This window comes from Sinocyclocheilus rhinocerous, unplaced genomic scaffold (assembly GCF_001515625.1).
Source record: "Sinocyclocheilus rhinocerous isolate Xijiao unplaced genomic scaffold, SAMN03320098_v1.1 scaffold1835, whole genome shotgun sequence".
Taxonomy (NCBI): Eukaryota; Metazoa; Chordata; class Actinopteri; order Cypriniformes; family Cyprinidae; genus Sinocyclocheilus; species Sinocyclocheilus rhinocerous.
The window spans coordinates 23829-38815 of record NW_015655387.1 but is presented as its reverse complement, the minus strand read 5'-3'; the positions used below and the strand labels follow the sequence as shown (position 1 = coordinate 38815).

General features: G+C 36.3%; 1 protein-coding gene across 1 annotated transcript; it reads left to right on the top strand.

Annotated features, from left to right (window-relative positions):
• The first annotated feature begins 4093 nt into the window (after positions 1-4093).
• Positions 4094-10282, top strand: LOC107718012 (sodium/potassium-transporting ATPase subunit alpha-1-like). Its single transcript, XM_016524927.1, has 22 exons — positions 4094-4169; positions 4291-4404; positions 4513-4572; positions 4800-5003; positions 5245-5358; positions 5448-5582; positions 5679-5796; positions 5887-6155; positions 6232-6540; positions 6660-6794; positions 6877-7069; positions 7179-7354; positions 7590-7726; positions 7835-7985; positions 8078-8246; positions 8330-8484; positions 8570-8693; positions 8776-8921; positions 9016-9146; positions 9299-9400; positions 9509-9600; positions 10163-10282. Exons 1-22 carry the CDS (start codon positions 4158-4160, stop codon positions 10189-10191), a joined length of 3075 nt encoding a protein of 1024 aa, XP_016380413.1. The 5' UTR covers positions 4094-4157; the 3' UTR covers positions 10192-10282.
• The last annotated feature ends 4705 nt before the right edge of the window (positions 10283-14987 follow it).

Genomic DNA, 14987 nt, shown 5'->3' with positions numbered 1-14987 from the left:
GGTGACTTGGAAAGAATGGGGATTTCTCAATGACAGCGGAAGATGTGCCATCTCTTTTGCATATGTAGAAACATTTAATTAAGAAAAGGTGTGTAATAGTACAACTTGTTTGATTAACTCTAAGACTTTTGAGTAAAATCTGTTGGTGCATTTTGCCTCTGCAATGCTTTTGGCCTTGTCCTTTTTTCTTCTCTATTTTGATTTGGGGATTTCCGTTGGTTTTCTGAACATGACTTACAACTTTAACTTCTCTTTTTGCTTCTTTAAATAATGGTGCTGATCTACTCACAAGTTTAGAATGTGCATCATTTTTATATATATATATACAGTACAGGATCCTAATTCATATCAACCTTTCAAGGATGCAGCAAATGTTTAATGTTCAAAGTCCTTTCAGCTTATGTTTCTCTTACTGATTCAGTTGACTGAGTCTCTCTTCTTATCAGATGCAGTTAGAAATTATTTAGTAAATAGTCAAACTAAAAAGCAATTTTTGGTAATATATTTGAGATGATATCTCAGATAACCTGGTCCTAAGAAAACTGTGATCACATGTCTCTGTCTGTAAGTTGGCGTTTTTTGTTTTTTTTTACAGCCAACATACAATACAAATATTATAAATCTTGTATTAAAAATCATTTTTTCCCCCATTTCATCCGTTTTTGCATGGCTAGAATAGCTTGGTTTGTATATTCACCTCTCTTTAGTCTATATTTAGTAATCAGCTCTGTCTAAATAGTCCAAAAATATATATTTAATGGCTTGTTTGAGATAAGGGACCATTTTATAGAATAAAACTCTGGTCATGAAGCACCTGCCTCACCCAGTCACAGCCAGTTTGTTTGAGATTATTTCCTGTGTGTGACACGTAAGAATGATTTTCCCAGTAACCTGATATGCAGATAGACTTACTGTCAGTTTGTGAAGGAAAGCAAAGGTTAAAAAGGCTGTGTGTTTTCAGCAGACTAAAGGCGTCTATCATGAAGATGGAGGTAACAGGTGATGTTCTTTAACAATGCTTGCTTTCAACCGACGTGACCTTGCTAAGATTTCTATCATTTATTCACTCCAAGCATTTGAAAAAAAAAAAAACTTTAATCTCTAAATCTACACCTTCCTAAAACTAGCCTTTTCCTTGAGGAATGGTTTTAAAAGCAAGCTTTCCTCACAAGATTAAAGGTTACATGATGTATGTGTGGATGTTTAAGGCACGTTTGAAGGACATGGGGGCCGTGACACTCTCTTAATTCTGTTGCATAAGTTAGAGATCTTCCATAAATGTCTATTTTATTTTATTTTTACCTATATCTATATAGTTACATTTTATCTCCAACCCTACCTAAACAAACCCATGAGAAAAGAAAGAAAGAAAGCACTCAGGATGTAATACCAGCTTACGGCTGTGAACAGAGTGTGTTTATGGCCTCAACAAAGTTGCATTGTAAATGACAGCGATAACTTCAGTTTCAAAACATTTCATATTGACTGTTACAGAATCTGCTCATTTTCAGCAATACGACCAATTAAATAGAGCTCAATTTACTAGAAATTAATTTGAACACTAACTAGAGGTTGGTGGAAATAATAACCAACACATTTTAACCACATACAGGAGTATAGTTAGTTTAGAAATAAGGTAAATAAGCATATAATCCATAATTACCGTCTAATATTTCTATTCTAACTGCATGTTGGCTTTCAGCAATGTGATTAATGTTCAATACGCTGAAAAAAATGGTGTTGGATTTACTCTGAAACATTTTCACTCAAGTTAAAATTGAAAAACTGAAAGAGTATTTTCTTGTAAAACATACTCCAGTAATCTTCAAAAATATATTTTTTTACAGTGTACTGTCAATGAATGATACAAGCTTAATATAAAACACTGTACATTCAATTTTAACATTTAGTTCAACAAATCCTAGAATAAATACAACAACAGATTAGATTAATATTTCAAATGCATTGCAGAGTTTAACAAATAAATCAGAGGGATTTAACAAATTATGAATTTAACAATAGACAATCTTTACCATGGCACGCACTGGATAAAGGTGATAGATCACATTTTCAAACTTTCAAAACAGTATAATGGAGTTTTTGTCTGCTTATAGTTTTTTTTTCAGATAGATGTTTCGTCAGCTGAACAATCAGTATGTTGTTAGATGCCAGTACAAGCCATTGAACACACTATACTTCAGTCCCTCACAGCCTCATTTTCATTTTTTTTTAAACAAAAGTTAAATATACTGCTACACTGAAGATCTATAGCAATGATTTATCTGTGATACAAAAACAAAAACAAACACTAATTCCTACCTTGTGATTTACAGGGTGTTGTTGCTTGTCCTTTCTGTTATCATTATTGTGATCAACAGTGATTCCAAAACATTTGTTCCAAAAGAATACTATCAGGACCATAAACTGTTTGGTTACTGATATTCTTCATGATATCTTCTTTTATGCTCAACAGAAGTAATGAACTTATACAGGTTTAGAACAACTGGAGGTTGAGTAAATGATGACAGACTTTTCATTTTGGGATAAACTATCGCTTTACCCTTGAGAACACCTCTTGGAAAGGTTTATTTATGCTACACCCTGTCCTTAGATCCAGGTTGCAATAAATAGAAATGTCTTCAAATGCAAACTGACGGTTCCTGTACGCTGTCTAATGATGGCACAATATGTGTGGACGTTTAAGACAGTTTGAAGGACATGGGGGCCGTGAGACTCTCTTAACTCTGTTGCATAAGTTAAAGAACACATTCTTTTTAAATTTCCTTTTTTTTAACCTATATTTATATAGATATATTTTATATCTTCAACCCTACCTAAACAAACCCATGAGAAAAGAAAGAAAGAAAGAAAGAAAGAAAGCACTCAGGATGTAAAACCAGCTTACAGGTGTGAACAGAGTGTGTTTATAGCCTCAACAAAGTTGCATTGTAAATGACAGTGATAACTTCAGTTTCAAAACATTTCATATTTACTAAATATAATGTATATATATATTTTTTTTTTAAATGTTACAGGTTTTGGTCATTTTCAGCAATACGACCAATTAAATGTAGCTTAATTTGCTAGAAATTAATTCGAACACTAAATAGAAGTTGGTGGAAACAGTAACCCAAGACATTTTAGCCATGAACAGGAGTATCGATAGTTAGATACAGTAGTTTAGTAATATGGTAAATAAACATATAATCCATAATTACTTTCTATTCTAACGGCATGTTGGCTTTTAGCAATGTGATTAATAGGTAAACACGCTGAAAAAAAAATTTTTTTGCTCAGAAGTTATATTCATATTCATATTATAATCAGAAATACATTTCACAAGTTGAAAGACTGAAAGAATATTTTCTTGTAAAACATACTCCAATAATATTCAAAAATCATTGTTTTACAGTGTACTACCAATAAATGAAAAAAGCTTAATATAAAACATCGCGCATACAATTTTAACATTTAATTCAACAAATCCTAGAGTAAATAACACAACAGATTATATTAATATCTCAAATGCATTGCAGAGATAAACAAGTAAATCAGAGGGAAGTTTATGCATGATGACCATATTCTCACAATCTTGCTCATCAGTTTATCCATTATAAATGCCCTTTTAATTTGGGATTTCATCACAAAATTATTTGCATTTCTTTGAACAGAAGCCGTTTATTTCATTAGGGGCCACAGAACACAATTCACACAGTCATTATTTACCTCAAATGTAAATAAAAAACGGTAAAAGTAATAAAAGTAAGCCAGGGTGCAGTTATTTCCATAGCAATACTTCATAAAAGACCAAATAAATACCAAAAACTAAACAAATAAGGATCTGAATGAACATTTAAAGGAAGTTATTTGTCATGAGTTTTTATTAACAAGCCATAGATCTGTTGATAAGACAATAGTTAATAGACCAGTCCTTCACCCGGGTGTCACAGAAATGACCTACCTGTATAAATGAAGGTTAAATAAATGCTAAAACCAAATGACATCTGACAAACTCCTCCCTACTTTTCCCAGAACACAGGTGAGATGGCAGGGTATAAATCTGTGAACCTGGTTTGGACACACAGGGACTTCTGTCTCCGACTGCAAGACCAGACACCTGAAATCACTGGATTTTTGAGTGGACATCAGCAAGGAAAATGGGGCTCGGGGTAAGTCAACTAAAGCTATACTGCTGGATTCATCGTTTCATTTGTTTCATGCATGTATTTAATGTATTTAAGCATTTTTTGGGCGATCTGGTTGTATGTGTTATATTTATTTGTCTTACAGACAGGGAATGATAAGTACAAATTGGCAGCAACGTCAGAAGATGGAGTCAAAAAGCCCAAAAAAGGGAAAAAAAGTAAAAAGGACATGGAGGAACTGAAGAAAGAAGTGGAACTGGTAAGAAATTGTTTGCAAATGTATTCATTGATGCTTTTTCTACTTTCTGGATTTACACAGTCTTAAATTGTGGTAACTGAGATTTCAAACTTATTTTCTCTTCTGCAGGAAGATCACAAGTTGACCTTGGAAGAACTTAACCGAAAATACAGCACTGATCTGAACAAGGTAAGTAAGTTTTAGTGACACTTTTGGGGGAAAATAATGATGCATTATTTCTGTTTTGAATCATTTGTGTGAAGCAAATGATTACATTTTTTGGGGGGAATGACTTGCCTTTAGTTAGAAAGAGTACTGTAATAATGGATCTTTAACCACATGCATGTCATATTATTATTTATGAGCATCTGTTTTCTGTATGCCTTTAATTGCTCCATTTTTATAACTCGTGGCAGGGTTTGACCAATTTCCGAGCAAAGGAAATCTTAGCCCGTGATGGACCAAATGCCTTGACTCCACCTGTTACGACTCCAGAATGGGTCAAGTTCTGCAGACAGCTGTTTGGTGGATTCCAGACACTGCTGTGGATTGGTGCATTTCTTTGCTTCTTTGCATATACGATCCAGGCTGTCTCGGAAGAAGAACCAGCAAATGACAATGTATGAGCGATAGTGTTTTGTCTTCATTTCTGCATTGACATAAATAGCTAATATGTCAATAACATACTTTTTTTTCATGAAAGTGTGTTTTATTCATTAAATATCTGAGCTCATAACCATCATGCTCTTTAGCATTGCATTTAAAATGAGGTTTCTCTCAGTGGATTAGTCTTCTAATAAGTTTGCTGTGAACTTTGGATAAAAGAATCAAATTAATGACTGTTTATTAATTTTCTTGCAGCTGTATCTGGGGCTTGTGCTTGCTTTTGTTGTCTCAGTCAATGGATGTTTCTCATACTACCAAGAGGCCAAGAGCTCCAGGATCATGGATTCATTCAAGAACCTTGTTCCTCAGGTATAAAAATGTAAATTCACTTTATGGCAAAAAAAGCTTTCTCAATGTACAAAGGATATTCATGTGTATGTACATTTATTGTCATGTAGAAAGCCCTGGTTATACGTGATGGAGAGGAAACGATCATCGACGCTGAGGAAGTAGTTGTAGGTGATCTTGTGGAGGTCAAAAGTGGAGACAGAGTCCCAGCTGATATTCGTGTCATCTCTGCACAAGGATGCAAGGTAAAAGCTAATGAATTTAATGGGGGAAAAAGAGAACGAAACAAACAAACAAACAAAAATATGTCATGAAACATCCCTCCTTGCTTTCCTTTCCAGGTGGACAACTCTTCCCTCACTGGAGAATCTGAGCCCCAGACTCGTTCTCCTGACTTCTCTAGTGAAAACCCCTTGGAGACGAGGAACATTGCTTTTTTTTCTACCAATTGTGTTGACGGTACAACATTAAAATATCTTTACAACAGGTGTGGACAAAATGAATAACTAAATGTTTTAAATGATGCTTGAACATGACCATATTCAATAGGTACTGCCAGAGGGATTGTCATTAACACCGGTGACCGTACTGTCATGGGTCGTATCGCCACTCTTGCCTCCAGTCTGGAAGGTGGACAAACACCAATTGCTAAAGAGATCGAGCACTTCATCCACATCATCACTGGTGTAGCTGTCTTCCTGGGTTTGACCTTCTTAATTCTCTCCCTGATTCTTGGCTACACTTGGTTGGAAGGGGTCATCTTCCTTATTGGAATCATTGTCGCTAATGTACCTGAAGGTCTCCCTGCCACTGTAACCGTAAGTCAGAGTAATATTATGTTTCATACATATTTCCAAATTCCAATGATTGCTTAATGTGTATTTCCTCTCATAGGTGTGTCTAACTCTGACCGCAAAACGTATGGCGAAGAAAAACTGCCTGGTGAAGAATCTTGAAGCCGTGGAGACTCTTGGCTCGACCACAACCATCTGCTCTGACAAGACCGGAACTTTGACCCAGAACCGAATGACCGTCGCTCACATGTGGTTTGACAGCCATATTCATATAGCAGACACCACAGAGAACCAAACTGGAACTTCATTTGACAAGAGCTCTGCTACTTGGGCCGCCCTCGCACGTGTCGCTGGCCTTTGCAATCGTGCCGTCTTCCAATCAAATCAGAACCATCTTCCAGTCCTTAAGGTGTGCTATCTTAATATCTAGATTTTAGAAGTACGTTGAAAATGCATTTAAAAGCATGCAAGTTTTAGAGTTAGTATCATTGAGAGTGGCAGCTTTTTCACGTCACATCTGTTTTGCAGCGAGAGACAGCTGGCGATGCCTCAGAGTCTGCCCTGCTGAAGTGTATTGAGCTGTGCTGCGGTCCAGTCATTGAAATGAGAGAGCAGTACCCAAAGATTGCTGAGATCCCTTTCAACTCCACCAACAAGTATCAGGTATTTTTGTTGAGGTGTTGTTTAGAGATTGGTTTGTAGATTAACTGGTCATCCTAATAGGCCTTTAATATGCCTTTTCTAGCTCTCAGTCCACAAGAATCCCAATTCTTCAGAGTCTAAGCACCTGCTGGTGATGAAGGGAGCCCCTGAGAGAATCTTGGATCGATGCTCTACTATTGTGTTTCAAGGAAAAGAGCAGCCTTTGGACGATGAAATGAAAGATTCATTCCAAAATGCTTATTTAGAGCTCGGAGGTCTTGGGGAAAGAGTGTTGGGTAAAGCTACCTTATGAAGTTCACCTTGTGAAAAGTTATGATTACATATTATTAACACAGAGAATAGTAAATTACAGAAATATGAACAACTCTATGTTTTCCCTTAAAGGTTTCTGCCACTTTAGCCTCCCTGATGACCAGTTTCCTGAGGGTTTTGCATTTGATACTGAAGATGTGAACTTCCCCACTGAGAACCTGTGTTTTGTTGGCCTCATGTCCATGATCGATCCTCCTCGTGCAGCTGTACCAGATGCTGTGGCCAAATGCCGGAGTGCTGGAATCAAGGTGTTGTACTCATTCAAGATCTACTGCTTGAATACACAGTAAATACACTAAATAATGGTTAAAGATAGATGGTCAAACCATCTGAAAAGGAGGTTGAAATAACGGTGCAATTACTGATCAAGGCCTTGACAATGGCCGAAACATTATAAACATCCTTATAGAGTGAATGTTGCACCTTTTTTTCAACTGAAATATAGGAAACGATCAAATGATAAATCTGAATAATCTATTACAGGTTATCATGGTTACTGGAGACCATCCAATTACAGCTAAGGCTATTGCAAAGGGTGTTGGCATCATCTCTGAAGGCAATGAGACTGTGGATGATATTGCAGCCCGGCTGAAAATCTCTGTTGAAGAGGTCAATCCAAGGTATACTTGTTACCTTTGCCACTTACAACATATTTCCCCCCTCTGTTTCAATATTCAGCAAACAAACATTTTGCTCTAGATGTCTGCTAATACAAAGTGTATCTCCAGAGATGCTAAGGCCATTGTGGTCCATGGTGGTGAACTGAAGATAATGACCCCAGAACAGCTGGATGAGGTCCTCAAACACCATACAGAAATTGTTTTCGCCAGAACTTCTCCGCAACAAAAGCTGATCATTGTGGAAGGCTGTCAGCGACAGGTACCCTCAGACAGTTATCTATCCGATCCGGTTGATGCTAGAGGATTTTACATAGCAAGTTCCATTTTAATGCATTTTATTTCTCTTATCAGGGTGCCATTGTAGCTGTAACCGGTGATGGTGTCAATGATTCTCCTGCTCTGAAGAAGGCTGACATTGGTGTGGCTATGGGTATCGCTGGATCTGACGTATCCAAACAGGCTGCTGACATGATTCTTCTGGACGACAACTTTGCCTCAATTGTCACTGGAGTAGAAGAAGGTATGATATTGAAAATTTCATTTCAATGAAGAACGATAAAAGTTACTTAGACACTTATTTCTCAAATTTATCTTCCACTTCAGGACGTCTGATCTTTGACAACTTGAAGAAGTCTATTGCCTACACGCTGACTAGTAAGATCCCTGAGATGTCACCCTTTCTCTTTTTTGTCCTTGTGGGTATTCCTCTACCTTTGGGCACCGTCACCATTCTCTGCATTGACCTGGGCACTGACATGGTATGGAAAGGAACTAAATTTAGATATATACATGTAGAGAGAGAGAGCTGTGCATGCATTCATTTTTATCTATTTATTGCCACAGGTTCCTGCTATCTCACTGGCCTACGAAACTGCTGAAAGCGACATCATGAAGAGACAACCCAGAAATGCTGAAACAGATAGGCTGGTGAATGAGAGGCTCATCAGTATGAGCTATGGTCAAATTGGTAAGTGCATACTATTCTGTACAAAGCGCTCTAGGTGTTCATTGCTGTTCGTTTCTTACGTGTCTTTATACTTAAATTTTAGGGATGATGCAAGCAGTTGGTGGGTTCTTTACCTACTTTGTAATTCTTGCTGAGAATGGATTCTTGCCCAAGGATCTGGTAGGAATTCGAATTGGGTGGGAGGACAGATATGTCAGTGACCTGGAAGACAGCTATGGCCAGCAATGGGTAGGTGTCACAGCTCTTCCAAACCAGACAGATGCGAAACTAACATTTCTATTGAAATACCTTTCTTTTAAATAATGCTTCTTGTCTCATGCAGACCTATGAGCGCAGGAAGATTGTGGAGTATACATGCCACACAGCCTTCTTTACCAGTATTGTGATTGTGCAATGGACTGATCTGCTCATCTGCAAGACCAGGAGGCTTTCCATCTTTCAGCAGGGAATGAAGTATATACACATCAAACAAACCATAAAATATTGGTGATATCTATCAAACTGAATTGTTTGTTCAGTTCCACCAGTTGTTGCTCATTGTACGTCTATAAACCCAGCTTGGCCAGTTATTAATCTTAATTTGCTTGCTTTTTTTTCTTTTATAGGAATAGAGTCCTCACCTTTGGTCTGTGTGTGGAAACCGCTCTGGCAGCATTCTTATCCTATTGCCCAGGCATGGATGTTGCTGTCCGAATGTATCCAATGAAGTAAGTGGAATCTGAAAGTTTTAATGAAACTTGCTTAAAGGCATTACATTTCCCGCTAAGTATATTTTTTTAACCAATTAACCATGTTTTCTTCTTTTTTTTATTTAGACCATTGTGGTGGTTCTGTGCTATGCCATACTCACTGCTCATTTTCATCTATGATGAAGTTAGAAAATACATTCTTAGGCAGAACCCAGGAGGTAATATGCACTTTCATTGTACATCTAAAAATTATGTTTCCCAAGCAGACAGTTGAATTTTAATGACAGAGATGACTTACATTTACATTTGTTTGTTGTATTTCATTCCTTTAAAGGCAGAGTAAGTGATTTCTGGTAGCCAATGTTGATATTTGAAATCACCAAAACAAACACGCCCCTACCCCAAAAGGGTCTTGCCCCTATTTTGATAGCTCCGCCCCACGATCGCAGGCCTCGCTCCTTGAGTTCTCTCCAGCGCTGGAAAGCTGATCCGATATTTTCACGGGTCCTACTTCTTGCCTTATCTTTCCGCAGACGTTTTCCTCTTTTGTTTTTTTATCCGCCATCTCTATCTTTCTGTCGCTCGCTCGGCTAATGTCCGTCCCATGCACTGAACGCGCTCTCCTCCACATCACGAGTAGACACGCCCCTTATTGCTGATTGGCTACAAGTTTGTTTTGCGATTCGGCCCGAATCAGTTTTCTAAAGTGTTTTTGAAAAATCACTTACTCTGCCTTTAAGAGATCAAGAATGAACTAATATTTGTGCTGTTTTGTTTTAGGCTGGGTGGAACTAGAAACATACTACTAAAACAACAAATTTCTATTGGGGATGTGCAAGGAGACATTCATTTTGATGTTTTCAAAATGATACAAAGTCAATAAACATGTCAGATTAAATGAGCTGAATTTGTTTTTGTGTCTTTTTATGAAACTAGAAAACAAAGATCCACGTGACAAAACAAGTCAATGAACAAAAAATATATATAGCTACTGTAGTTGCAGTCAACATACTATGATGACATCAAAAGAATATACTGTAGGTTTCAATAAACCTTTGAGTGAAATCTAATACAGATGACAGCAATATTTAAAATATCAATTTTCCATACTTTTAATATCAGATGACAAAAAGGAGTGGTGACCACAATTACAAATTTAATTACAATGGCCATTATATTACATCTGTATGTCATGTATAATTACATCTGTGTCTTTTAAGATGGGGAAGTACAAGGCATGATGGGAAGTTTGTTCATGTTGTTGGTGAATTCATGCCAGAGAAGTAAAGACGCTGTTGGTAAAATGTTAAAGGTGCAATAGGTGATTGTCTTCAGAAACATTTTTTGTTATGCTGGCTGAAAGTCTCTTCACATCCCGATAGCAATCATTAAGTTAAGTGTTCTAAATGTATTTATCTGTATTTATATATTCTTTGGAAGGACCAAGAAATGTTCGTCCAATCAAAACGCTCGGTCCGAGCGTTTTAATTGGCTTTCCTACCTGCCTGTCAACGTATGTATCTGCATACCTCTGCGCACCCGGTTCGCGCAGACAGGATACGTCATCAGCGCATTTACGCACACTGTGCAGACAGAGCGAGAATGGCAAACACCAACAACCCGATCTTCCTTCCTGGTATTGTAGTACTTTTAAAGTTTTCTCGCTGGTGAATGACACATGATGTAGCCCAGCGGTTCCCAATTCCAGACCCCGCGCACATATTTCGCATGTCTCGCTTAGTTAACACACCCGATTCAGATAACCAACTCGTTAGAAGTGAGCTATGAACTGTGTTCCAATCGATATAATCCCTACACCGTGTTCACTGCTCCCTACTCCCCTCAGCAGGGGTTTACTTCACTTCGGAACATGGGCTGGAATTGGGAACCGCTGATGTAGCCTATTGTAGTAATGTTGTCTCTGGTATTCTGGTCTGTGAGTGTATATGCGTTCAGGGGGCGTGGCTTTATACGGCGATTGTAGGGAGGGTTTTTACGTTTTTAATCACAGTGCTTTGCATTCTCTGAAACTATACTTTTTTAAATAATTTTTGTGAGTGTTAAAAGACAAATGAGCAGTAGGATAAGTTCACCTAATTGAATTCTGTCATTATATACTCACCCTCATGTCACCTAAAAAGCTGGAGAACACATTTCCACGGCTTCCCTCAGGAATTGCTGAGTAGCTGGTTTAGATTTATGAGTACTAGCCTAAAATAAGGTCAGTGGTTAACATTACTTCGGACTTTCATCAGAATTTTAAAGCCGCTAAATTTAATTTTAAATTATTTTCTAGCAAGTCTCTAAATGAAGACTTTTTCATTACAAAAATTAAACGTACAGTGACGCACGGTGACTTCTATAAACACCTTAAAGAAACCGATTTGCCTAAACGCCAGTTATGTGAGGTAAACGTCAAGTTCACAACATAGGCTCTCACTGCCATATTTCTTTAGCAAAAGTTACTAAAACATGACTTAATTTGAGTAACACACTGAAAAAGACCATACAAGACAAACACTGTGTGAAGTAGAAGAACCTTACCTATCGATGAAGTGCAGGAATAGGCGGCAAATGTTTAACGGTTTCCTGTCCGTGTTTAGGTTCTTCCTCCAGGGGGCGCTTACGGACACAAGACGAATCCTTCGAGAGCTTGATGGGGCCACGCGGAATGAAAAAGTTTTTCAGGAGTCGCGGCAATAGAGGCGGCGTAACTATAACGACATGTGACTAATCCCGCCCACTCTAAAGCGGTACTGAACTGCAGTGGAAACGCAAACCGAGCCGTGCCGTGTCGTGTCGTACCGTACCGTACCGAGTCGTACCACGCAGTGGAAAAGCCCCATAAAACGTTACGTTGTTTTATTGTAAACATCCATACACTATAAAGTAACTTTTTTTTATTTATTTTTTTATTTGAATTTGCAAGTGTAATATAATTAAAACCCGTAACAATCGCTACAGAATAATTTACAAACTGTATGCATCATTTTTTATTCAATCAGCAAGGCACATGTCTCTGCATTAGTGTACTGTAATATTTTTGATTAAACATAAGCAGTCAATCAAGAGTTAGTTGTGCCCAAGCTACCAAAATAAAGCAAATGTTCTAATACTTGATGAAAAATGTGATCATCTATATATACTCACTTACAGTAGTGTCATACAGTCTAAAAATGTCCTGCCTAAAAAAAAATTAATAAAAAAAGTTTTTAATTGCATTTAAAAAAAAGCTGGGATAGACTTTCTGCAGACCAGTCAAATTCATCCACACTGACTGAATCAATCATTTCTTTTTGAACCTTGCCTTATACAGAGGCATTGTCATGTTAGAATAGAAAAGGTCCTGTCCAAACTGTTGCTATAAAATTAGAAGCACACAACTCCCTAAAATACTAGAATATCATTATATGCTTAAACATCAAGGTTTGTAAACTGTAATATATATATATATACATATATGACTATAAACACACCTAGCATACATATTTTTAAAACCGCTGATTTAAACATTTTGTGTATACATAGGACTACAGTAAAAAACCTAATCATCATCATCATCAAAAAAAAAACAAAAAAACATTAGGCTTTTTTTTTTATAGTTCGCCCAATCATTTACTCACGCTGGTGTTGTTTCAAACCTGTATGACTTGAAGAATGATGGGGTCCAAATAACAATAGACCACATTTACTAATTTCTCAAAATATATGGGTGTTTCATGGGAGAAACATCAGAAATATGTGAGGGTGAGTAAATAACAATTGTCATTTTTGGATGAATTGTAATAATAAAAAAAAAAAACATTTTTATTAACAGACACACAAAACAATAAAACATGCAACAATGAATTGCTTTTGCCACCATTTCTTAAATGGCAACTTTATTCAAACCTAATACAAATTTTGGTAGTTGATATTTTTCAGACATTGCAATAATTGATTACATAATATGGTAACAAAAAAACCCCGCATCTTAAAATAATGGCAAAAGCATTTACTTCTTTCTAAATACATTGAAAGAAAATAGTAAAATAAATTAAACTAAACTAAACTAAATCAAATCTAACTACATAGTCACTGCAGAATACAATATCTGTTACAAGCATCTTTATGATCCAAAGAGAGCAGAGGCAGTTTTCAGGAGTTCATGCATATGTACATATTGATAGTCACAATTAGAGCAGAGCACAACTGTGACCAGAGAACTTCCTTGATTCTATTTTAATCCCTATAACAGTTGCTGGGTTAGTGTTTCTCTGCCTTTCCTCTTTTTAAGAAAGAAATGCATAGCAACATATATTTAACATCATTCAGGGATAAAAAAAAAAAAAAAGCAGAATATTTTACACTTTACATTGTAAATAACCTTAGATATAAAATATTGATAGAAAAAAAGTTTGCATAAAGCAGTGATAATATAATACAAGAATATACTAAACTAAATAGAATGTAACTATGACAACATTAGTCAACTATGAGTGAATCAAAACCACACCCTTAACACCAAGACGTAAGTCCAAGGAATGCGGGAGTTTCTCATTTGGCTCAAAGAAGCGGAGGCCTTGAAATGGGAAATTTATTATCGTTCCAGAGACATGGCTTAGAATGCACTTACAATTCCAGAATGAAATACACACACAATACTATAGATATTGAAACATGGAAATATACAAAAAAAAAAAAAATTTTTAATTGAATTTGTTTTACATTTGGATTAAAAAAAAACTGAGTATTTCTGAATCAACACAGTTATTGCACATTTGCACAAACTACAACAAATGACCTAAAATGACATTTTTATGTTTTTCTTTGAATTGTAATTCATAAGCATAAAAGCTTAAAAATGCGCTCAAATTCTTGCAAAAAACTTGATGTATTTAGAATACACCTGAATAGCATTCGGACCAACACGGCTAACACAAACATTTTGTCAAAGCAGCACAAAACGAATCGTTATTGTCTGGAAGTGCAGGAATGTGTTCAAAACTATAAAGCAATCAGCAAGGTATTGCACTGTATACCATTATTTTTCAGATTTCACATTGCTGAAAATAAAAATTACACACTCTGCTCATCATTCAGTAGTTAACAATCTAGAGAATAACTATTCTGACTAGTATTTTTTTAATTTGATTGTTTTATTTCTCAGTAAAAGAGCTTTTCCACAGCCAATTTATGTCATCTAAATTTCATTATGGCACTGTCTATTTACACTGAGTGCAAACACAAAAACTATTGTTACCAACTCAACCCACCAATGCCTAATTAACTTTATAACAAACAGCATATTAATACTAATCACACTTTGTGTGATTATCATTATTGCTAGGGATGCACAGATACCACTTTTTCTAGTACTCGCCCGATACCGATACTTTTATTTTTGGTACTTGCCGATACAGAGTACCGATACCAATATTTTCATTGCATTTGTAAATTTTTAAAATATTGGGTACAGAAACCAAAAGAGTATGTATAATGTTAGTTGGTTAACTTAATTTATCAAATAGATACAGTCAAACCAAAATTTATTCAGACACAGTTTATTCGCTATAGTTTAGAAAATGGTAATAAAATATAACAAGAACTCAGAGGGAACCACTCG